We start from the raw sequence: 24,241 nt of genomic DNA on the forward strand, positions 1-24,241 counted from the left end.
CTCACTCATTGTGAAAAAAAAAAGCCGCCCCGCCACAACAGGCGGGTTGGTTCCTCTGTCGTCGCCGGGGAGCTCTTGGTGAGGAGACCTTAGGATAGGATAAGTTGCTAAAACAAACGGGAGGGGAGGATCGACCCGTTCAGTATAATTCCGAAGAAAGACTGTTGGCGCTGGTGGAGACATTTCTTTGGCCTGGCCCCCTTAAAAATAAAAAAGGAAATGCGGGAGGGCATCTCCCGCAACGCAAGCTGCATTGTTCGCCACCACCCGAGAAGCAAAAGATTCGAGATTCCAGGCTTAATATACATGCATAGATAGTGGTCTAATGACAAGGGCCGACGACGGAAGCTCGGGACGGAGCCGTATGATGCGGAAGTCTCACGTACGGTTCCCTGAGAAGGGAGTGGCTACCTACTGGAGCTTCGACCAACCACCACCGGTAAATTCCGCTTTGGGGCCACCCCTTACTCTACCATTATTATAGGGGTATGGGGTTCGAGACAAAGAAAGATCAAGGCAGCATATCAGTTTTTCCTTTATACTTTACTTGGATATGTTTTTATGCTATTAGCTATTCTATTGATTCTTTTCCAAACAGGGACCGCCTATTTACAAATATCATTAACCACTGAATTTAGTGAGCGGCGCCAAATCTTTCTATGGATTGCTTCTTTCGCCGCTTTCGCCGTCAAAGTGCCTATGGTACCAGTTCATATTTGGTTACCCGAAGCTCATGTAGAGGCACCTACGGCAGGATCCGTCATCTTGGCAGGAATTCCTTCAAAATTGGGAGCCCACGGGTTTTTATGATTTTCAATACCCATGTTTCTCGAAGCAACACTTTGTTCCACTCCTTTCATTTATACTCCAAGCGCGATTGCTATAATATATACTTCCTTGACCACTTCAAGACAGATCGATCTTAAGAAGATCATTGCTTACTCCTCAGTAGCCCATATGAATCTGGTGACTATTGGTATATTTAGTCGGGCGGCGGCCGTTAGGTCACCTATTTTTAGTTATTGACACAAAAGACAAGGCCAAAACATGTGTGTCGGGCGTGCGACCCATCAACCTACTAGCAATGGGGGAGAAAACATAGCATGTCGCAACAAAAGCTTGATTCAAGGCGTCAGCAAAACATTGCCGTCTGTTCCAAAAACAAAAGCCCCTTAGCGAGCGCCCCGGGACGGGAGTGGGGGACACCCTACGCGCAGGCAACAACAACACCGGCTCTACGAAGTCAGAATCGAATCTTTGTGTTGGCTTTCCCAATTCATTCGTGAATAAGAATTCAAGGGCTAGAAGCGAGCGCTTCTAGCCGCTTCGCCTGCTTCTTCTTATTTATTGTGGCTGGCGTGGCGGAAATGAACGAAAAGCGATATGAACGTGCTATTTAAAAATCGATTGATAGATAGCCTGATCCGTTCTGATAGATCGAAAGAGTAGGAATGAGATAGAGGGAATCCATCAATAATAAGGGGAAATCCCTTATTTCTATCTATTGATAAGACAACTATTCTTGATCCATCAGAAAAAAATCGATATGTATCTGATGGAGCCTACATCGTACGCAGAGTGCCCAAGCGCCAGCTCAGTTCTCTTATCCATCGGTCCAATGCACTGTCATGGATGGAGGGAAAAGCAAAAATCTAGTTGTGTTGTTGTTGTTCGCCGCCTCGACGCATTCCCTTCTCTCCCCGGCATCATCCCACACAGAAAGAAAGAGCGCAGAGCCCCGGCCCGACCTATAGTGTAGGTCCGCTAACATAAAGCGAGGAGTTGAGCCTGAACTGGCGAACCGAAGTCACTTTCGGAACCATACTTCCTACAGCTAACACGTGTCCAGTCCAGCGGGAACGCTCAGCGCAAAAAAACGTAAGCTGCTATACCGAATCCCCCGCAGGCCATCGGGGACCGAGTGGTAAGGCCATGATCCGCTGGGGAACGGATCACTCATTCTTCCATTGGGGACAGGTGCACGAACGACAACTCCAAACGTCACACATCCGTCGCCTACTTACCGTTTAGGTGGCACCAGCGAGATCCAGCTAAGGTAAGGAACTTCGTGTCGCGGCTGCTCCACCCCGCCGCGGTCTCATGAACTGAACTTCGTAGCCTTCTTGCGCGCGAAGCGAATGGGCGCTGTGCTGTGGGTCAGTTTCGGGGCGGGGGGCGAAGAGAGACCACAAGAATGATTCATTTGGATTGACGAACTTTTTCAGCCCCAAAACTAAGAATCAATGGAATGTCTGTCTATCCATGAACATCTATTCTATCTGTATATCTAGGGGATCTCTCTATACATAAAAAATGGTTTTTTGGCACTATATGATCGCCTAGCTGTAGCCGCATATTGAGCGCTGCGGATATGCGGGATTTCAGTTGGATCAGATCTTTCGCTTTGACGGAAGCGGACCTAGCGAAAAGGACTTAATAAGCCTTCGCGCAAGCAAGCGCGAGAGAAGCAAGCAAAGTAGAAGCTTTTCCAGAAGCAAGACGAGGAAGCAGAGCTGTCGTATAAGCGGTAGCTAGCTTCCCCCGACCTACTAAACAAAAATACAACAGTCGCGACCTACTTTGATTCAAAACAAAAGAAAGGCGAAGGGTTTGGCAACAAGCAAACAGCTTTCTATCATAGTTGCAAGGGTTCCTTAAGTTAAGTACCAAACAAAGGCTGCTTTCGGTTGGTAAAGAAGGGGGCTGTTCACTACAAGCAGCGCTATCTTAGATTGAACGTCGACTTATCTTATTGCCATTCAATCTCTAAGGCGGGTTTACGCTGAGAACGAAATAGTGTTCGTGTCCAAAGGTGAACAACGCCCTAGCTTCTAGAGTTCGCTGCTTTTCCCAGGCCAGAGAAGGGCTACTGCTCGCCTTTGTTTGATATGTTCATTCAGTACCAATACAAACTAAAACAACATCAAAGTGGAAAGGGCCCTATAGAAGCTAGAAGTAACCTCTAGTAGTCTAGTAGTCGGCCTAACCAAAGCGTCACAACAACTGAAAATGACCCTTATGAATGGAATCTTAAGTAGGGGGCTTAGCCCTCCCGCCTACCAATCAAAGAGGCTGAGAGTAAGCGTAAGCTCTTCGAGCTTCCCTTCATTCGCTTCGCGGGAGCCACACAACACATAGCTGGAAGTCAGAGGGCCCATACTACCTGCCTAACCCCTCGCTCCGAGGGACCGTAGATAGGAAAAGACGTTATAAACCAAACAAACCACCCCATTCATCTAAAAGAGAGGGGAAAGGGCCTATGTATTTGCATGACTCCTGCAGATTTTACCCTATCTATACCCGGAGCCAATCTCCTATCGGTCATACCACCACGCCGCAGAACGGGAGCTCGTGTGGAACCTTTTATTTCTGGCGTAACAGCGGTGGAACATAAAAAAAGATTAGGGTCGCGTAATATAAGGGCCGTTCACATGAAAGAAGATAAAAAACCCTTTCTTCTCTTTCTCGAGGGGGAAAAAGAAAGAGGGTCTTATGGAGGGAGGGGGAAGGCTTGGGCTGGGCCTACCTATCCCGATAGGACCTCATAAAGGAACGGGAGCTGTTGAGAGGTTCCATATTGCCGAGTCGAAGGGCAGCACTTCTATACGTGATCGTAGTATGTCATCTCGTCCCCGCTGCATTGAAAAGTACCTATGCACTATTTCCGGTTCACCGATAAGGAAGATAGAGTTGGGGTGGGGGTCTACGATGTGATACTCAAGTATGACCTGGGGAGATACATGCTAACTATGGGTAGAAAGCAGGAACCCTTATGTATGTATAAAATATCGGGGGGTTACAGATCAAATCTCTTATACTACCATCGATCGACAGAGCGGAATGACCAGAAAAAAAGTGAAGTTAGAAAGCCGTATGATAGGCAGTAACTATCTTGTACGGTTCGGGGGGTAATCGGTGTACTCCGATCAGTGGGGGGAATCTTTGGCTCTATCGAACATACAGGGAATTGGAGGTAACATTCCACCGATGTTAAGTCATGGACTGGTTCCTTCAGCCCTTTTTCTATGTGTTGGTATTCTATATGACCGACATAAGACTCGACTTGTTAGATATTACGGAGGGTTAGTGAGCACCATGCCGAATCTCTCTACCATTTCCTTCTCTTCCACTTTGGCCAATATGAGTTCACCTGGTACTAGCAGCTTTATCGGGGAATTTCCCATCTCAGTAGGAGCTTTCCAAAGAAATAGCATAGTAGCCACATTAGCAGCGCTCGGCGTATTCCCTTTGGCTATATAATCGTGTGGTTTCTGGAAATTTAAAAACCGATTTCCTCCATAAATTCTCCGATCCAAATGGCAGAGAAGTTTCCATATTTATACCTTTTAATGTTGGAGGGGCGATCGTCCGTTGAACTACCAAAGAAAAAAGGGTAAACCAATGTGATCATGACATTGTAGGTGCTTGCGATGGGGCGGATGCGACTTCCCTCAGTTGGTTTGGGTGGTATAGCCCGTTGCAGAAGTCCCTCCTTTTTTGATCCATTTCTGTCTTTAGTCTTTAGGGAGCCAAAGCTTGACTTTACTAAAAAAATAAGGCTCGCGCAGGGGCGCTCACGTTTTTTGGCTGAGCCGTATCTTGCTGGGTGGGACCGAGAGCTAGAAAGGACGGGGGGCAACCATGTTCTCAACCGTGTCTCCGAGGGACAGTTGAACGAGCGACTCATGAATGCTGCCGGGTTGGACGAGCCAATAACTCGAACGCGTTCGGTTTTTTGTGCTAGAATCACAACGTTACCATACCTTCACCATGATACGGACTCCAAGTTCTTATGGCAAAGCGCGAGGAGATTGATCATATCAATATGATGATGGGAATGGAAACCAGAAGCACGACCGACCGGGGTCCAAGATAATCAAACCATCAGTAACAGTAGTAACGTAAGCATGAGAGTATACAATCATTAGCTATGAAGTCGAAATACTTGATACGACATGTGTGGGTGTTGTAATTAATTCATGATTAGCCAAGTTTTTTTTTTTTGAATCAATGATTAGCCACGTTTAGTTACTTGTATGTGAAGGAACTAATAGTTAGTTAGGGACTTAAAATGCTGTTGATGTTAGTTGCTAAAATATAGGGATTATAGTTGAGTTTGTTACTAGATTGTTAGTAACTTGTCCTGCAAGTAACACTACAAATAGTGATGTAATGTGATTTTGTTAAGTGATCAATACAATTATTCCCTCTTCTTCCTTATTCTTCGTGATTTTTTTTGAACAATTATTCTTCGTGATTTTGTGAAGTGATCAATACAATTATTCCCTCTTCTTCCTTATTCTTCTTCTTCGTTCAATCTAAAGCTTGTGTGTGTGTTAAGCGCGATCTGCGCCTATTGAGCCTAGTTTACCTTTTCCATAATCAGCCATATTAAAATTAAGGCAAATGCTAAAATGTGCCTAAGGGCACGTGATAAGAAACTTAATATAGAAATATTATTCTCAAAAACCGTGCATTCAATTTTTCAAAAGTCAATTTGTTGTATTTTTCAATGTAATTATTCTACTTTTGGAATCCTTACAATGTGCCCTTAGGGCACATGTTAGCAAGACCCTAAAATTAATACCCAATTTTATAACTGTAGTAGTGTAAAATAAAAACCTCTCCAAATCAAGTAACAAGTTTCTTATCGCTTACCAGATGGGGTTTCTTCACATCTTTTACATTTGCAGGGAGCTAGCATCAAATCAGCAATAAACGGACATACATAGATGAGAGACGACCAGAGACATGTTGGATATATATGAAGATTGTAGACTTTGTGATTAGTTATTAGTATATTGATACTATTCTTATAGGTCTTTAACACCCCGATTCATTGCGAATCAACTTTGTGATTATTGATCAACTAATAATAGTAGTTTTAGTTAAATAATATAGAAGAAATATTATGACTATTATTATTTATGTTGGTTTCATTTCATGCATCGCGGAGTGATTTCCAGTGTGGTTTTGGAGAGCGCCCGCCAAACCATTTTACAACATTCCTTGGAAGTAGGCTCCCAATCATTTGGGTAAAGAAGGATAAGCAAAGGAGCATTAAAGAAAACATGCCCTCCCAGCTGGATAAAATGAACTGCATTGGACTAATAAAAACATACCTAGAGACCTCGAGTTTCAGCATGGCTATACCTACGAATACAATCAACACATACTTAAGGAAATCGTACGGCATTTCTCATCTTTTGTAGTCTCAACCGATGTCTTTCTTGGTATTTTATACAACATATGGAGCAGCAGCCTATCATCAGTTATCTAGGTCCCGTCATTGAACAAAGAACGTGATGTTTCCATATGGCCGCTTGGCTTGTTCGGTTTTATGGTGTTTGTTTGTTCTGTTGCTGTAATGATTCTTGTCGGTGCACCATTCAAAAGTATGCAGAAAGCTATTGTTGGAACATGATGTGAATATTGAAGGAAAAAACTTGGTATAGAATAAACACAAGTTATGAACTAAGAGAAGTGTGAATTGAAAAAAGCATTTCTAAATTCCACATTGGAGGGAACACACTTAGAAGTGTTTATATATAGAAAAGTGTCCTCTTGGGGTGTGCCACAAGGGGTACCCCGTTTTGTAAACGGTGGACCACGCACTCCTTGTCGAATATCACACGCACGCCGCCGCCGTCCGTTCGGCCAAGCTTGGGCTTGGGTCTGGTGATATATTAATTTTTTAATGCTAAGAAAAAGAAAAATTTATTTTTTCTTTTCGTGCGTGTCAGCTTTAAATTTATTGTGCGTATCAGTATCAATTCGATATGGCTACAGAGCCGGTCGATGAAACAACAAGGAAAAGGAAATATTTATTTCTGAGAAGAAACAAGCAGAGAAAAGGAAAAAAATCGATATTGAGTATTTTTGATGAACTGCTGAATGAAAACGAAAACTGCAATATATAGAGTGAGTGAGGAACTGAATAAGAGGAATCAGTGGAAGAACTCAGAAGCCAACCGCCATATTAAGTATCTCTATCAGGGCGTTGGGGATTGGTCATTGGAAGTGCAGCACTGTCAGGGCCCTGCTCGCTGATGTAGCACCCAGTCTACCCAAAGGCTCAACTTTTATTAAAGTTCTTGTCAAGAAATTTATCGAGCTGTCTCATGGTCAAACTTCTTAAAGTTAAGGACTTCTTGAGAAAATTAGTCACGAAGTTAGTTTAGTTTGTTTTGGTAGTTAAGTTTGTTACATTACTTGTTGAACAAGTAATAATTGTTAGTAGGATTGCATTGTATATATTATAAACTTTGTATTCAATTCCTTTGTTAAACCCCTTCTTCCCAAAATTGAAACCATTGGAACCTGAAGATTTCTCCAACAAGCTGGTATAAGTCATCCATAATCGAAGCAAGATCAATGTCAAATTCGAATACAACCTCAAATAAATTCCCTGCAAAACTTTCTGTATACAAAGGAAATAACTATGATTGATGGTGTGCACAAATTAAAGTAATATTCATATTCCAAGATGTTCTTGAAACTTTGAATGATGGTGTTCAAGCAATAGCAGACAATGCATCTGAGGCACAAAGAACTTTGTTTCGTGAGCAAGGAAGGAAAGTCAGGAACAGTTTATTCTTGATTCATCAATGTGTGGATCCAAATATCTTTGAGAAGAACATTGAGTAGGAAATGGGAAAAAGTGGTTGAGATACTCTCAAAGTGTACGGTGGCGAGATTCTCCAGACGACTGATCAAAATTACTTATAAGTTGCATATTAGTCAATTTTTTCCATTTAAGAAAAAACTTATAAATTGTTTACAAGTTGCTTAAAGATGAGTATGTCACTACGGAGTCAACCTTTTAATATTTATTATGCAACCTAAAAGCGGGTTACTTATTTTCTCTCTATCGGAGAAGTTGTTAACTACACATCAAACCAAATCTTTGGCTTCTTGAGAAAAAAAAAACACCAAAACCAAAAGACAAATGTATTCAACATTAAAACTTGAGCCGTACTAGGCTCCTAATAACACACACTTTAACGTACAATTTTCAACACACTCTTTTATTGATTAAAATGCATGAGTCCCATATAATTTAGCAGGACGCCAGGACCCATATGAATTTTAATCGATAAAATACTCCCTCTGGCCATAATTGTAAGCAAATGCCACCAAAAAGCGATATTTGCTTTATAATTAAGGCTGGAGGGAGTATGTTGCTAGCATTCTTCTTAAAACTACTTTGATGTCATAAGACTATAATGAGGTCACTCAACCATTGGATGTCAGAGACAACAAATCATCCAAGCTAACCTCAACATCTTGACCTCTTTTTTTGTCCTTCCATGTATGAACCTCCAGCTCAAATAAACCACTAGCAATGCCAATAACCCAAAAATAAGGCAAATGCCAACAGCCGCTAGAGAAGTAAACCCAATGAGAGGCAGCTTGAATGAGCTGCCACAAGCCACTTCAACCCCTTAAGCCGAAGCCCTGTGTACCAGCTCAGGAAAATAAAGCAGAGGTGCAGAAATCAGTAGTAGCACCAAAAATATCTGCATTCCAGGTTCTAGTGGTAAAACCAGCATCCAACTCAAAATATAGCATAACATGAACACAGTTAGTTATATGTGCCATTTCTGGTGAGAAAGCAGAAAATGCTTCCTTGAAACTTAATAGTAAGTGTGGTGTTTTTGTGGTTTTTCCAAATTGGAATTCAAAGGAAGTGGTAGAGTTTTTTGCAAGGTAACTTAGGATGCTACCGAATAACATTAGTAACATCCAATGTTGTTGTGGAAAAATATCAAGCACCTTCCCAATTGTGGTACAAAACAAAGGCAGCTTGAATGAGCTGCCACAAGCCACTTCAACCCCTTAAGCCGAAGCCCTGTGTACCAGCTCAGGAAAATAAAGCAGAGGTGCAGAAATCAGTAGTAGCACCAAAAATATCTGCATTCCAGGTTCTAGTGGTAAAACCAGCACCCAACTCAAAATATAGCATAACATGAACACAGTTAGTTATATGTGCCATTTCTGGTGAGAAAGCAGAAAATGCTTCCTTGAAACTTAATAGTAAGTGTGGTGTTTTTGTGGTTTTTCCAAATTGGAATTCAAAGGAAGTGGTAGAGTTTTTTGCAAGGTAACTTAGGATGCTACCGAATAACATTAGTAACATCCAATGTTGTTGTGGAAAAATATCAAGCACCTTCCCAATTGTGGTACAAAACAAAGGTTTTTGTTTGAATGCAATGTTTTTCAAATCCTTCCGCGATACAGGAATCAGATTAGTTCCTCGATTTGTCTGAACAAGAGAAAGAAATACAATATTACAATTCATTGGACAGTTAAGATTAAGAGTACAGCGGACAGTTAAGATTAAGAGTAAAGATGACTCACCTTACGATTACTCCTGACAAGTGCAGCCTTAAACTTTCCCACCCATTGATGTAGAGTCCGACACCAACAGGACTATATTTTCAAAGAGCCATAAAAACAAATTGTAGCACTTATGTTTCAAAGAGAATGTCGATTTGCATTAGTAAGTAGATAGCGAATACTGAAAGACAAAGATGACTTACCTTAGAATTCAACAAAACAAAATCATCCATATCATACATTTCAATAGCCTCTTCTAAGCAATTCAATCTATCTTGCTCGTTCTCTCCTTCCATAAGCTTCACAAAATCATCAAATCTCAACAGTCCATCTCCGTCCTTGTCTAGACTTGCCACAAGCGCCTCTGTATCTTCCACTGGTATCCCCATGCATTGTCGTAACTCAACTGGCGATATCTTCCCATCTCCATTTTTATCAAAGTGATTGAACACGCGTTGATATTGGATTGCCTTTTCCACAAACAGCAAGAAAATGACGTATTAAATAAAAGCACCCTATAATGTGTAAACATAAATCATATTGTGTACTTAAAACTCAATTAATAGCCCCAGGACAAAAAATATTACACGAATGACATGAGATGTTGACATGAGATGTTGTAACTGTAAGACTAGTCTCCGTCAACCCCCTATAATATGGGCTTGCCATAGTAACCTACTTTACAAAAATGATACTAATAAACATTAATCATTTTTCTACAAGTATATATAATAATATATCAGTAAAAGCACAAGAACAAGGCGGTGTACTCAACCAGAGGTGTCATTTCTTCCTGTTTGTCCATGTGGACTCAACCGGAACTTGTATGTGTTATGTTGTGTCTTCTCTGAACTGAACACAATAGAGCAGAAGTGAATAGAGTGGTAACTGACTAACTATGGATAACTAAACAAGTACATATTGTATTATGATTTCTCATTCACAATACAGAGGCAAATGAGCAGAAATTTCTCTTTTCTATTTTTTTTATTAAGGGGGGAAATTCCTAAACACACAAATTTGGCGTTACCGTGTTCAACCAACGATTGTTTTTTTCAAGGTCTATGTGAAATACTACTACTAAACTAATGTTGTTGTCTGTTGCATTTATTCAATTACCTGACAAAGAGTATATGGAAAAAAATATTATCTAATTTCTCTCTCACCTTGAAATTTCCTTCACCATGTTAACATCTGTTGGGTCATCACGAGGGGGCAGCCGGGGATCATCCACATTGGGCTTAAGAATAACTCTACAAGTGAGTTGAACACCACACTCTTACCCAAAACCTTAAGGTGTTAGGTTTATGGGTCATCTCATATATAAAGTGTTCAACCTCCACTTTTCTAAGCAATGTGGGACTTAACCACTCACACTTGCCACAACAACATCAACACGTCTTTCACTTCGAATTAATCTCCATTCAATATGCCTTTCAGATTAACATTTGTGATGTGGAAATTAATCAAGAGTATAACTACTAACTCCGTTTTTTGTTTTATGTCCGATCAAAAGTTAGAACATCCACCCCCTTTAGTTTTGTTGTGCTGTGTTGATTCAGCTCAATTTCCTGTCCTCAATCATCATTTTCATCTTTCACGCTAGGATGATTTTTCCAATTCCAAGCTACATACCTGAAGATGATGTGATGTGTTACGATGATGAAGATGAACTGCTTGGAAAGAACACTGTTTTTTTTTTGGAAAAGAGGAAAGAACACTGTTAGGAACGATATATCTTCTTATGAGTTGTTTTTATACAATAAATATTTGGTACGTTATCTTATTCACATCCATTCTAATTATTTTTATCCTACTAATTACCCTTAGCTCTTTTGTTCTTCACTTTTTCCAAAACTCATAGATGAGATTTACAATTCCTCTACTCTTATGTTAGCTTCCTATCATGTTCTTCATGCGTATTATAACAAACTCTTTCGAAGGAATTTGTGAAACTCATAGGCTGGATAAGTGATGAAATAAGTGAGGCCTAACTAACTTCCAACTGAAAACTCTTCTATTCTAACAAACAAGCTAACTAGTTTTTGTTTTATAGCAACTAACCGAAAACTAACTAGCTTATGTATTAAGGTTTTTGGAAATGAGTGAAAGCAACAAAATGTGAGGAAAACCTTAATGAGGGAGAGGATCTGCAAACTGTTGGGTTCAAGTGTGAGTGGTTGGTTACTCTTAAATCGTCTATGAATAAAAAAAAAATGTTTGATAAGAGGTAACTCATATATCTAATGCCTTAATACGATGTCTCTATCTCTTGTGGCCCAACATTGGCCTGTTGTTGTTCACAGTGCTCGGATGAGATAACAAACTAAGTGAAATAATGTCAGCTCAACTAACTAGTTGAATTGATCTTATTTTTTTCACATAATTTGATTATAAGGGGATTGTCAATGATTTTGTAAGGAAATAACCACAAGAGGATTTTTTGACAAATACAATTAAGACAATATTGAAAAAACTAATAGGTACTATTTTCTTGTGTAATCCGATTCCTAGCTTGACGAGAAGAATGGGGTTGATGAAGAAGTAAATCGAAGATTAACTCAAATTATAGCGAACAAGCAGTTTGATTGTGCTGGAAAGAAAACTGAAATGCAGTTTTGGTTAGATGTAGAAGAAATATCATCATTCTACAAAAATGCTGGGAGTCATCAGTGGAACTTTTCCAGTATCTGGGTAAGTTAATAAAATTGTTTGTTTGTATGAGTTATTATTTATAGTATACTATTACTATTTATGTTGCTTCATTTCATGCACTGCAGAATGGTTTCCAGTGGCTTCGGAAAGTGCCCGCCAAACCATTTTACAGCATTCTCTGGAAGTAGGCTCCCAATAACTTGGATAAAGAAAGACAATCAAAGGAAATCGTACGTACCAGAATGTCTAGATAACAATGAACTGCATCTGTCTAATAGCAACGTACCAAGAGACTCTGAGTTTCAGCATGGCTACACCTACAAATACAAGCAGCACGTACGTAAGGAAGTCGTACAGTGTATCTCATCTTTTGTAGTCTCAACCATTGTCTTTCTTGGTATACAACTTATGGAATAGGCAATTACCAATAATCAATGTCCCAGCACTGAACAAAGAACGCGATGTTTCCATATGGCCGTCCTTCCTTGGGTTGTTCGGTTTTATGGTGTTTGTTTCTGCTGTTTCTGTAATGATTCTTGTTGGTGCAGCATTCACTAATATGCAGAAAGCTATGCTTATATTTTGGGTCGTTTTTATGCATCTTCAATCAGCTAACTCAATCATCGAAGTGTTTGTTACATTAGTCGGCGGACTTTTCATGGGGTGGTTTGCTTTTGGAAAAAGCAACCACCTAATGAAGTGAGTTGAATAAAAATGCTATAAGTTGCCAACTTAAACATATATCCATGTCTCTGTGTTTTTAATACCAGTGTTTCTTCTAGAATTTGTGTTTGTAAAATAAGTTGCAGGTCTATATAGTACCATATTCCATCTGAGATGTGATGTATTATTGTTGGATTTTACTTTCAATTTAATAATAGTGATATTGGATACCAAAGTTTTTGTGCTAAATTCTATGCTAATGTTTTAATTCATATTCAAATAGTTCTTGTATATCTTTATACAATATATTACAGTTTTATCGGATTAATTATTTATAGCTTCTTTTGTGCATATAGTGGCAAAGTGAACCTTGTTTTGGCTACAAAAGAAAAGGAGGGGAAAAAAGGAAACAATGAAACTAATGTCTAATGAAAGTCACTCCCATACCATCAGCTAGGAGAAGACTTAACCTCTCTGTAGGTGCCACCTGAAGACCAATGAAACGAAACTATCAAATCCAGTGTAACGGGAAAATAGATTCTAGGGACGAAACCGATAGAATCAATTCTCAAAGTAGGCATTCTAATGAATTGAATAGAATTCGGTACAAATGAGATTATGCAAACATAAATGAGAGAGTTTGGAGAGAAGATAATTTTTCATTCATTCATCGATTGATTTTCAAAGTGAGGCACAATGCCTTGAAATACAACCCCAAAGGATAAAAATGTAAAATGACATAAAATAAACTATTATTAATCTAATATCATTTCCTGTTACAATACCCTCCCCTTCAAACATCCTTGTCCTCAAGGATGAACAATCACAAGTGCCATGTTTATGAGGCAAATCTTTCCATTTGATTAGAATTTTAGCATCTCGAACATTCCCCCAGTTGATCATCTTTCTGTGAAAAATAGCTACACAAGTAAACCGGTAAAAAACTAGCTGAGACCGCCTTGGTGAATAGTGTGCAGCAACCACAAATATAGGTGTTGTGAATAGATTCAGAGCAAGATGCCAATAAATAGAAAACACCATTCTTTTTCCATTAGCCAAGGTAGTATATGTTGGATGACAATTGCAGCAGCATACATTAAGAAGAGAGCATTGTTGGAAGCTTGTTATCTGATTAATCACATGTAAGTTCAATATGTGGTTTACCAATAAACCAAGAACAAATGCAACCAAATCTCCAACCTTTACAAAACCAATTTTAGAACTACACCTCATGCTTACATAACACTTTATAGCTAAAAGGTAAACTCCAGATGTTAATTTGAACACATTTCCATGAATTGAGTTGTTCATCATCTTCCAAACAATGTCCAAAGAAATCATGACATACACCAATTCTATTTCAGCAAGATTAGAATACTCAATTTTGTAACTCATCAGAGCAAAATAAGAAACCAAGGAAACACAATTCAGTAGAGCTATCTCAACTATGATGGCACCATGAGTTTTATTAGAGTCTTCCAAAACCAATATGTCCCTGGCAGTAAAAACTAGATTGAAAGTATGTAGTCTATTGGTTAAATCTTGGCTAGTCAAACTCCCCTCATCAACTATTAGGCACTCAACACTAGAAACATAGAACATATATGGGAAGTAGAAACAGACTATGCTACATTTTTGCAACAAGAGTAGAAAAAGCAAGTCAACTACATGTATTGCTTCCATTAGCAGGGTTAACGTGATGTTACCTTCATCCACAAGGAGTGAATAAATTTGTTCACTTGAATCTCTCAGTTTCCGACAACAAGAGAATGAAATGAGAATTGTGAATGACAAACCTTTCATCTCCAGAAGAAACGTTTGCACTTCCCTTTGACACATTTCATTGACAACCATAAATCTATTTTGGAAACTGATAATCCTCGGTACCCATGGCCATCTCGAAGCTGGTCCAGTAGGCTGCTCTAGCGTTGGTGACTCAACTGTTGCTGTAGCTTTTTGTGATTGAATCCAAGAAAAACCACGTGCATTAGACTTTGGAACTATCGCTCCACCAGGATCGAAATATCTATATCTGTTGAAATCTTTTAGCCGTCGCACCATAACTTGAACAAATGCTGTTTTAGTTGCTTGTTGTTGGTTCTGCGATGTGGGTTTCAACCTCTTTATGGGCATTTGATCAAACACTTGGAGGGTAGGTTGTAGCAAACTATAGGCATCAATACTTGGGTTTGCAGTGAAACCCTCCTTGAGTGACTGCGTCAGAACAATATTAGTTGTGTTCAATATTCTACATCTCCACGTTGGTCTCGAAATTTGAATCTGCGACTACTTCTTGTTCAACATGTGTCTTCTTTGTGTCGTCCTTGTCAGACAACATCGAATTAGAGAATTCTGGAGTTGAATTTGTGAGGGATGGAGATTTTGGTGGAATTGTTGTGGTTGAACTAGGGGTTTTCTGAATTTGCTCTGGTTCATGAACATTTGTGTTGTGATTGAATATGTCTATACCTTGTGGTTTAGGAAGAAGTATGGTTGGGGTTGTAGTGTGGCAGTCAAGCTTCAATTCAGGAGCTTCATCTTTATGTACCACGCCATCAAATTTACTGAAATCAATCTGTTGCTGCGTGAAACTTTCACATTCTTTTTCAACTTCTTCTTCATCCATCATCACTATCTGAATATTTTTATGATGCCACAATTGATGTTCAAAATTAAAAGGTTTATCACATATGAAACATAAACTCATTTTCATCTTGTCTTCCACATCAAGTGCATTCAAAACTTTCACCAATTTGTGTTTGGCAGTCATGAAGTGCGCGCCAAATCGAAGCTCTAGATACCAATTGTAACGGATAAATTAGATTCTAGGGACGAAACCGATAGAATCGAGTCTCAAAGTAGGAATTCTAATGAATCGAGTCTCAAAGTAGGAAATCTGCATCACATCATCTTCCCTAAAAGTATGCCGCAAATCAAACTCCCATTCCTGAACCTGTGATACAGATTAAGATCTCCTTTGGAATATGAAAGAACACAATGAGAGAACAATAACTCTCATAGATCCGAAGACACGTCAAAATATGAAAGAACAGATAATCCAACACCTAATTTAAATGACTAAATATGGGATTGTAGTCATTGACCAAATAGGTCCAATACCTGTGGCAAAATATGAAAGAACACAGAATACAACATCCAGTCTGCAGTCAAAATTTGTTAAATAACATGTCTAGCGCCAGGCATCTGCAGCAGAATTATGTATGCATAAACACAATTTCTCAACTACCATTTATAAATACAAGCGATGGCAATGGTGGTTTCTGGCGGCATTGAGTACACTGTTTCTTATTGCGGCGGGACAATCAGCTGCAGTTGTCCTTGGAAGATTTTACTATGATTAAGTTGGTAACAGTACATGGATGGCTACTTTAGTCCAAACTATTGTCTTTCCAATCTTGTTCATTCTATTTCTTACAATTACTTCAAAGGTTTCAAGTACTTCTTATGTTCCACCTTCCATCAAAGTCGTCATTTTGAAATATTTTGTTCTAGGAATCGTGCTTGCTGTGGATAACATGATGTATTCGCAAGGACTCTTGTCTGCTTCTACCTATGCATTTATTTGTGCATCTCAGTTAGCTTTCAATGCAGTTTTTTTTCTTCGTATTTTCTCAACTCTCAAAAGTTCACTACTTTGATTATAAACTCCAATGTGCTTCTTACAGTGGAATCTCATAGAGCAAATCAGTACATATAAACTCCAATGTGCTTCTTACAGTCTTTTGAGAATCGAGAAAATATGGAAAAATTGCATTGAAAGCTAATTGAGATACACAAATCAGTGCATAGGTAGAGGCAGAGATGTACAAAAGTTATTGCGAATACATCATATTATAAGCAGCAAGCACGATTCATAGAGCAAATTATATCAAACGACAACTTTGATGGAAGGTGAAACATAAGAAGTACTTGAAGCCTTTGAAGGAATCGTAAAAAATGGAATGAACAAAATTGGAAAGACAATAGTTTGGACTAAAGTAGTCATCCACGTACGGTTTCCACCTTGGTCATAGTAAAATCTTCCAAGGACAACTGAAGTTGATTGTCCCACAATAAGAAATAATATACTCAGTGCCACCGGAAACACCATTGCCATCGCTTATATTTATTAAATGGAGTTCCAGCTACGATCACCGCTTCTTTATCTGTAATTTAAATCAACTTTAAGTTTAGTGTCTTCATTAAAGTAACCAAAGGAACATCAAAATAAAAATAAATGTAAAAAGGAGTACAAAGAAAAATAGTTGAAAGCTTAATTTATCCATCTCAATGAAATCAAATGTAGTCAATAGTGTGGATGGCAGAAAATAGATCTTGTTCAAATTCTAGTATGCTATAGCCTCTATTTTACAAAAGCGATCTCAACTTCTCTAATTTCATGTGCCCGTGTATATCTATGGACTTGAAAAATAAAATAAAAAAATCATTAGTGAAGAATGATACATATTTTAACTGAGAAGCTCCCATGAGGTGCAAGCTGATTCAAACTGGACGTTAAATTCATGCACGAGTACAACAGTAAAACAACACAGAAATTATTATTTAACTATAATTTCACTGAAAGAGTTGGATGATAGATGTGTATGATGGAGGGACTTATGGTTTTAAATTGCAGTTGCGATTGCCGTAATGGGTTGCCGTTGTTGCAGATGTGGTCATTGTGGTTGCTGCGACACACAATGTGGCTGTTGTAGCATGAAATTATATTGAATTCCCACAAACTAAATAAAATGACACCACTATCCACTACACTATTTATCCACAATAGCAATACTTTGGACGAAATTGCGGAGTATTGCTATTGCCTGAGATCACACTGGAGGGAGAATTGAGAGGTTTCTACGGGAGAGAATCCACTCTCGTATGTGGATGTTGTTGTATTTGAAAACCCGTTGATAAAATTATTAACCACGTTTTTTTTACGGAAACCATATATTTATATACATGAGCATTGTAACTCATTAATTTGATTAAATCTTTGATGTTTTTGAATTAGTGAGTTTATTATAGTATTTTTAAATGTCTGGGTCATTGTTTAATAACATATTTCTCTGATCGAATTAAAACAGGGAAAACCAAAAACTATATGTGCAAAATGAAAACTCATATCGGGTGAATTACTACATACTAAGTAGTACCTTATTCCATCTGATCAGCCTGTGATGTATTGTCTGTTAGAACACTAGAACAAAGGCCTGCAATTGTGCAGGATTAGGTGCAGCGTGCGCACAAGCAAGCAAGGGAAGGTACAAAGATGAATGCACTAGCAAATGTAAAGAATGGATTAGAATTGAAGTAACACTAGAGAGAAGAGAGTTATTGGTAATATGTGAATGTGATTCATTCAGATTATTGAAAAACACGTTATAAGGTCTCTATTTATAGAGTATACACAATACACGATAGCTTGTTATATAAGTAATCTAACAAACTTGCAAAACTAACTAACAAATACTTGTAACTAACACTTCTAACAACCTAACAATTATGAATTACTCATTTCTAACATTGTCGTGGTATTTTATTTTTCATTTAATAGTTGTATCGGGTACCAAAGTTTCTATGCTTAATTTTATGTTAACTTTGCTACTGTTTTAATTCATATTCATATGGATTTGTAAATTCTGCATTTTCATGAAGCTATCCTAATCCCATAAGGCTTATTATATGACCAAATCCCCAAACTCCTTAGTTAAGCCAAGAAGTCCTGATAGGACTCGATCTCGATTACGATTAAACATTGATCAATAAAATAAAACAGTAGAATATAGTAGTGAATAGAAATTCTTATTGCTAGAAATAGCTAGAGTTCATGTAGGATCTAGCTCACAATACAAACAGAAGACTAAAATGTAAGGAAATAAGCTGTAAATGATAAATGAGGCACTTCGAGAGGCCTTAGCTCTCCTAGGGTAAAATTCACCACTCAAATCATGCATAAAAAACAATGGTAGGGACAGAGCCGGCCTGCACACATGTGCAGCAAGTGCGACGGTATCGGGCCTCAAAATTTTGAGGGCCTCAACTTAAAATTTTGATGTCCTATAATATTATAATATTACTTCTATATTATTTATACCCATAAAATATCAGATGTATATTAATAGGTTAAATTTTAGGTTCTAAAATAATAGTTATATATTATTAATGTTCATAAAATATCATATGAGTATCAATAGATTAGTTATCTATACTCGGAAATATAATTCTAGTCCATTTTAATCTTTGCATAAAATTTAATCTTAGATTAAGATGTTCCTTTTTGACGTTATATACAAAGATAATTATTTTGTATTTCTTGTTCTATTTGATTTAATGCAATTGGTTTAATATTGATAATTTATATGATTACAAGAATAAAAATGATTTTTTTTATATTATATACAATTTAAATCGATAATTTTTTTTAAAAAAAAAAAAAATTATTAAGGGACCACTTTTAAATTTTGCACAAAGTCTCCTAAAACTCAGAGACGCCCCTGGGTAGGGAAACACTCTCCTATTTAATCAATCAGATCTAGATTTACTTTCTCTTCCCTCGCTGAATAAGGAAACATTCCTATAAGGGAATGATTAGCTGTATCCTTCTGCCCACGTTTCCTTTTATAAAATCTGTCATAACTATCAATACCTCCCCCTTCAAAATTCTCCTTGACCTCAAGGAGGAATCTGGGAAACTCTTTTCTCATCTTGTCAGCTAGTTCCCAAGAGTTCTCAACACCTAGAAGTCCTTTCCGCGTGACTAACACTTCAACCTCCCCACTTGCATTCCTTCTGGTATCTAATGCTTCTTCAGGTTCTGGTTTCAGCTGCCACTCTTCATTCAAACTAGTTGGTAAAGGTTGGAAATGATTATGTTTGCCATAGACCCAATTAAGCAAACCATAGATTGAATAAGATTTTCTCCAACAACATTCACAATCAACTTTAGCCTTAAACACATTGAATTTCCCGGGGTCCCATGGTATTATCCTCACTGATGAATTTAATATCATAGTTGCAAACATCAAAGCTTTAGAGATAAAATAGCCCCTTTCCATCTCAAGAAATTGAATAAGTGGAACAACAACAACCTTGACATCATACTGTTGCAATACCATCTTCACAACCACCCAAATTGATTTCCTCGCAATTGGAATGTCTGCATTGGCATCATATTCACGCTGCTCTGTCACCATCTCACCTGTGTTACTTTCATTTGCAACTGCGGTCATCATTTTCAGCCTCAACTTTTTGACATCTGATGGCCCACTATACTTGTCAGTAATCAGTATATCCAGTGGCGTCTCTTCTACAAAATCAAGAAGCATGATAAAATCACAGACTACATCCTTTATTGAGAAAATGGTTAAATGAAAAACAATTGCTGCTGGTGCTATGCCATTTTCTCTGTTCTTGCTGTCCATAGTTGGATTTAAGAGCTTTTTCACCAACATTGGTTGACCCCCAATTTTATCCATGTCTTTAAGACTTGAATTGAACTCAAGCATGTTATCACAGATAAAATATTCATAATCATGTCTACGTTCTGCTATATCAACTAGAACCACATCTAACCCATTATGAGAGGCCTGTTGACATGCTTCCTTTGCCACACCAACAAGATCTTTGGCATGACCTTTCTTTAATACATATGTTTGAAATATAATTGCAAGTGCCCATAATTGTTTAATAGCTCCCGACTGAATTGCATCACAAGTAGATAGTATAACTTTGTTATTGTGTTGTTTGAGCCAACAATCAATCCTAATTAGATTAGAATTCCCCACTCCCATAGATACAACGACAGGTCTGCTTAGCTCCTTGGTAACATTGATATCCTTCAATGTGCCAACATAATGATTTGGAATGAAAATATGAACACCTATTTTCTTCCCTGCATGCCATGCATACTCACATGTAAATGCCCACTTGGCTATTGCATATGTCAACATCTGTAGCACCTCTAATGCCTTGACATCTTTATATTGCCACTGGGAAATGACATATGTAGACATCCTTAACACATCTAACACTTTGACATCTCTAATCACTATTAGTCATGAACCAAGACCACAAGGAAGGTAAAGTAACCTTTCTTCTGTCCCTTGAATTGGGATATGTGAATTTCCCTTTTTCTGAACCCACAAGTTGTTAGTTTTGAATTGTGCCAACTCTATTATTTTTGCTCCTGCCCAATTGGTGAATATCTCAAAAAGCAAAACCTCATTAACATGGGTCTGGTTCATTAGATTAAAAGATGTACCAAATTCACAGATTCCCCATTTTGCCCCCAGTTTTTCTAAAATTCCTCCCAATATAGAAATTACCTTTTTTGCCCTTCGTCTTTCCAGATTTTTCTCAACTGAAGTGAGATCGATCTGCTCGGTCGATCTAGAGGTCATCTTCGCCGGTGTTGCCTGTGGTGGTGGACTTATCTCTGCTCCTGAATCGGTGGTCAGTGACTGCGATGATGGTGGTAGCTTGGCCAACGACCCATTCCCCTGAACATAATTTTCCGGATCGGGAGGTTTAGGTAGTGGAACTCGTTGAGGAAGGACCATCACTGATTGGTTGGAATCCGACGGGTCTGGCTCTAGTAGCTGTGTGTGCGCTACCGGTGCTTCAATGATTTGGAAGTTTTTGGACACCGGAGGTTTGGGCGGCGCAACTTGCCGTACTAGTGTCGTTGTAGATCGAACGACGTTCAGCGGTGGTGTTCGAGACTGCAAAGCTGGTGTAGGTGCACAATCGTTCTCCTCCGTCGTACATAGCACCCTCATCTTCTCTGTCACAACCTTCACCGCAGTTTCACAAACCTTCAATTCTGTTTCTGGTTGAAACTCTAATTTGTTGAGATGAATTCCTTCTTCAACGTCACAGAAACTCTGATCATTACCACCGTCAGTTTGCTGTGGTTGAGATTGTGAGTCCCACGACCACGTGCTATTATCGGTCCATTCCTCTTCTTCGTCATAGTGGTGATCTCTTTCCCGTGGTCGCCCCCGACGACGGTTACAACGATCCCGTTGTTCTAGGATGAGCTCGCGAATCTGCTCCACCGTGACTGGTGGCGGTCGTGATTGTTGTTCCTAAACCAACTGACGAAGCTGCTCAACTGCAACTTCAGCTTTGCTCATCCTTTGTTCTAACGCATCAACACGTTTCTCTATTCGGTGATTGGATTTTGGATTGTAACCAAGGCTCTGGATACCAATTGATAGGACTCGATCTCGATTACGATTAAACATTGATCAATAAAATAAAACAGTAGAATATAGTAGTGAATAAAAATTCTTATTGCTGGAAATAGCTAGAGTTCATGTAGGATCTAGTTCACAATATAAACAGAAGACTAAAATGTAAGGAAATAAGCTGTAAATGATAAATGAGGCACTTCGAGAGGCCTTAGCTCTCCTAGGGTAAAATTCACCACTCAAATCATGCATAAAAAACAATGGCAGGGAAACACTCTCCTATTTAATCAATCAGATCTAGATTTACTTTCTCTTCCCTCGCTGAATAAGGAAACATTCCTATAAGGGAATGATCAGCTGTATCCTTCTGCCCACGTTTCCTTTTATAAAATCTGTCATAACTATCAAGTCCACATCAAATCCCCTTTCTTAAGGTAAACTAAAAAAAAGTACTTAGGAGTATATTGGAAGAAAATTTGGAAGGTTTAGAAAAATCTTCAAATCCTTTTCACATTGTTATAAAAATCTCAACACAAAAAAAATATTAATCACAAGTACTCATTTTTTTATTTTCTGCAAAAATACACTTAAATAATGTTAAAGATTTCTCTCTATTTTCTTTTTCTCCCCTTCTCCCAAAGTCCTCTCCTCCTCTATGCAACAAACAAATAAAATCTCATATATCTTGACGAGCTCAACTATGTAACAAACAAATAACTCTCATATATCTTGAATTCCTATCGGTGATTTCCAAATTAATAGGTCCAAAGACACCAAGTCAAAAGATTAAAAAAAAAAAAAAAAATAGTCGGTGGACGGTGGGATTTTTCCCTCGGATTAGTCGGTCATTGAGCCAGATACCGAGTATTAAAAAAAAAAAACATATATATATATGTTTGTTTCTTCTAGAATTTGTGTTTGTAACTTGTAGCTGCTCTAAGTAGTACCTTATTCAATCTAAGACGTCTTTTTTTTTTTTATGATATTAAGCATTTAAGCTGTGTGATATTTTTTTGTAGGATTTTTTTTTGGACACAAAATTAACAAATGTGCAGTCAGAGGGGTGTTGAACCGCTGAATTTTGTTGTTGGATGTTACTTTCCATGTAATGGTTGCATTAGGTACCAAAGTTTCTACTCTATCATTAAATTTATTCATATGGATTGTTAAATTTGGCATTTTCATGAAGCTACTCCATAAAGCTTAGCTTGTAAGCCAAGAGAGGTTAAAATGGACAAAATAGGTTTCAATTGGCAAAGGATCAAGTTGGTTGCATTTTCATAAATGTATTTGGTATGGTTACATCAAATTTTGAGAAAGATACGAATTTGAGAACATCATATGAAAAGTACCTAAACCTAAGTTTTGTAGCACATGGGTAAGCACGTTGTTTTTGTGCTTGAGAGAGGAGCAAAAGGTTTATACTTATGTTTTGTGCTAAATTCCTAATTGATGTAGCAAAGAACAGTGGAAAATTCAACAAGAATGTGTTTGCTCATTTGATATTTATCATTCCATTGATCCCTTCACGCTATATCATTTTTCCAAAATCAAACAATCTAAACATGTAGCTTAATTACCATAATCTGAATTATAATCAATCCAGAGAGAGATATTGTGATTCATTGTGAATCAACTTTGTCATTATTGATTGATCAGCTAAAAATAGTGCAATAATATAGGTAGTACAAGTCATGAACTGAGTCCTAACTGAGAACTGTGCTGTTATTTTAACAAACAAAATAACTACCTTTGCTGATATTAACTTACAGCAGCATGCTCTCTAATGAAGTGTCAGTCGATGTCAAGATGTATGGCTTGCTTGTCCCTCCCTCATGGGGGTTGTTTGCTATTTGAATTGCTCGGTCGGTGTCTATATGTTTATATTGTTTCATTTCATGTGTTGCAGAGTGATTTCAAGTGTGGTTTTGGTGAGTGCCCGCAAAACCCTTTTACTGGGGCAAAGACCGTACACAGGGATGTCATAGGAAACATGTCCTCCCTGCTGGATAACAATGAACTGCATTGGTCTGATAGAAACGTACCAAGAGACCCGAAATTTGAGTTTCGGAATCGTTAAGAAATCGAACGTTTCTCATCTTTTGTAGTCTCAATCGGCTGTTTGGTTTGCTGGCGTTGGCTTCTGTAGTTGCCGCAATAAAACTTGTTGATGCCGCATTCACTAGTATGCAGAAATGCTTATCTTTTGGCTCATTTCGTTCCATCTTCAACCAGCTAACAGATGGGGTGGTATGCTCTTGGAGAGAAACCACCAAATGAAGTGATATGAAGCTATTCCATAAGGCGTAGCCTGTTAGACAAGAAATCTGCAGCAAAAAACCCTTCGCTAAAAGTATGCCATAAATCAAACTCCCAATCAAGGGTCA

At 38.3% G+C, this 24,241-nt stretch overlaps 1 protein-coding gene and 1 pseudogene across 1 annotated transcript; one reads left to right on the forward strand and one right to left on the reverse strand.

Annotated features, from left to right (window-relative positions):
* LOC123892302 overlaps window positions 1-4,944 on the forward strand; it is a 19,205-nt pseudogene extending 14,261 nt beyond the window's left edge.
* Window positions 4,945-13,319: 8,375 nt separating this feature from the next.
* Window positions 13,320-18,006, reverse strand: LOC123888111. Its single transcript, XM_045937076.1, has 2 exons — window positions 17,817-18,006; window positions 13,320-16,823 (listed from the first exon to the last, which is right to left on the reverse strand). Exon 2 carries the CDS (start codon window positions 14,788-14,790, stop codon window positions 13,339-13,341), a length of 1,452 nt encoding a protein of 483 aa, XP_045793032.1. The 5' UTR covers window positions 14,791-16,823; window positions 17,817-18,006; the 3' UTR covers window positions 13,320-13,338.
* Window positions 18,007-24,241: the final 6,235 nt, after the last annotated feature.

Source organism: Trifolium pratense, linkage group LG6 (genome assembly GCF_020283565.1).
Source record: "Trifolium pratense cultivar HEN17-A07 linkage group LG6, ARS_RC_1.1, whole genome shotgun sequence".
NCBI classification, from domain to species: domain Eukaryota; kingdom Viridiplantae; phylum Streptophyta; class Magnoliopsida; order Fabales; family Fabaceae; genus Trifolium; species Trifolium pratense.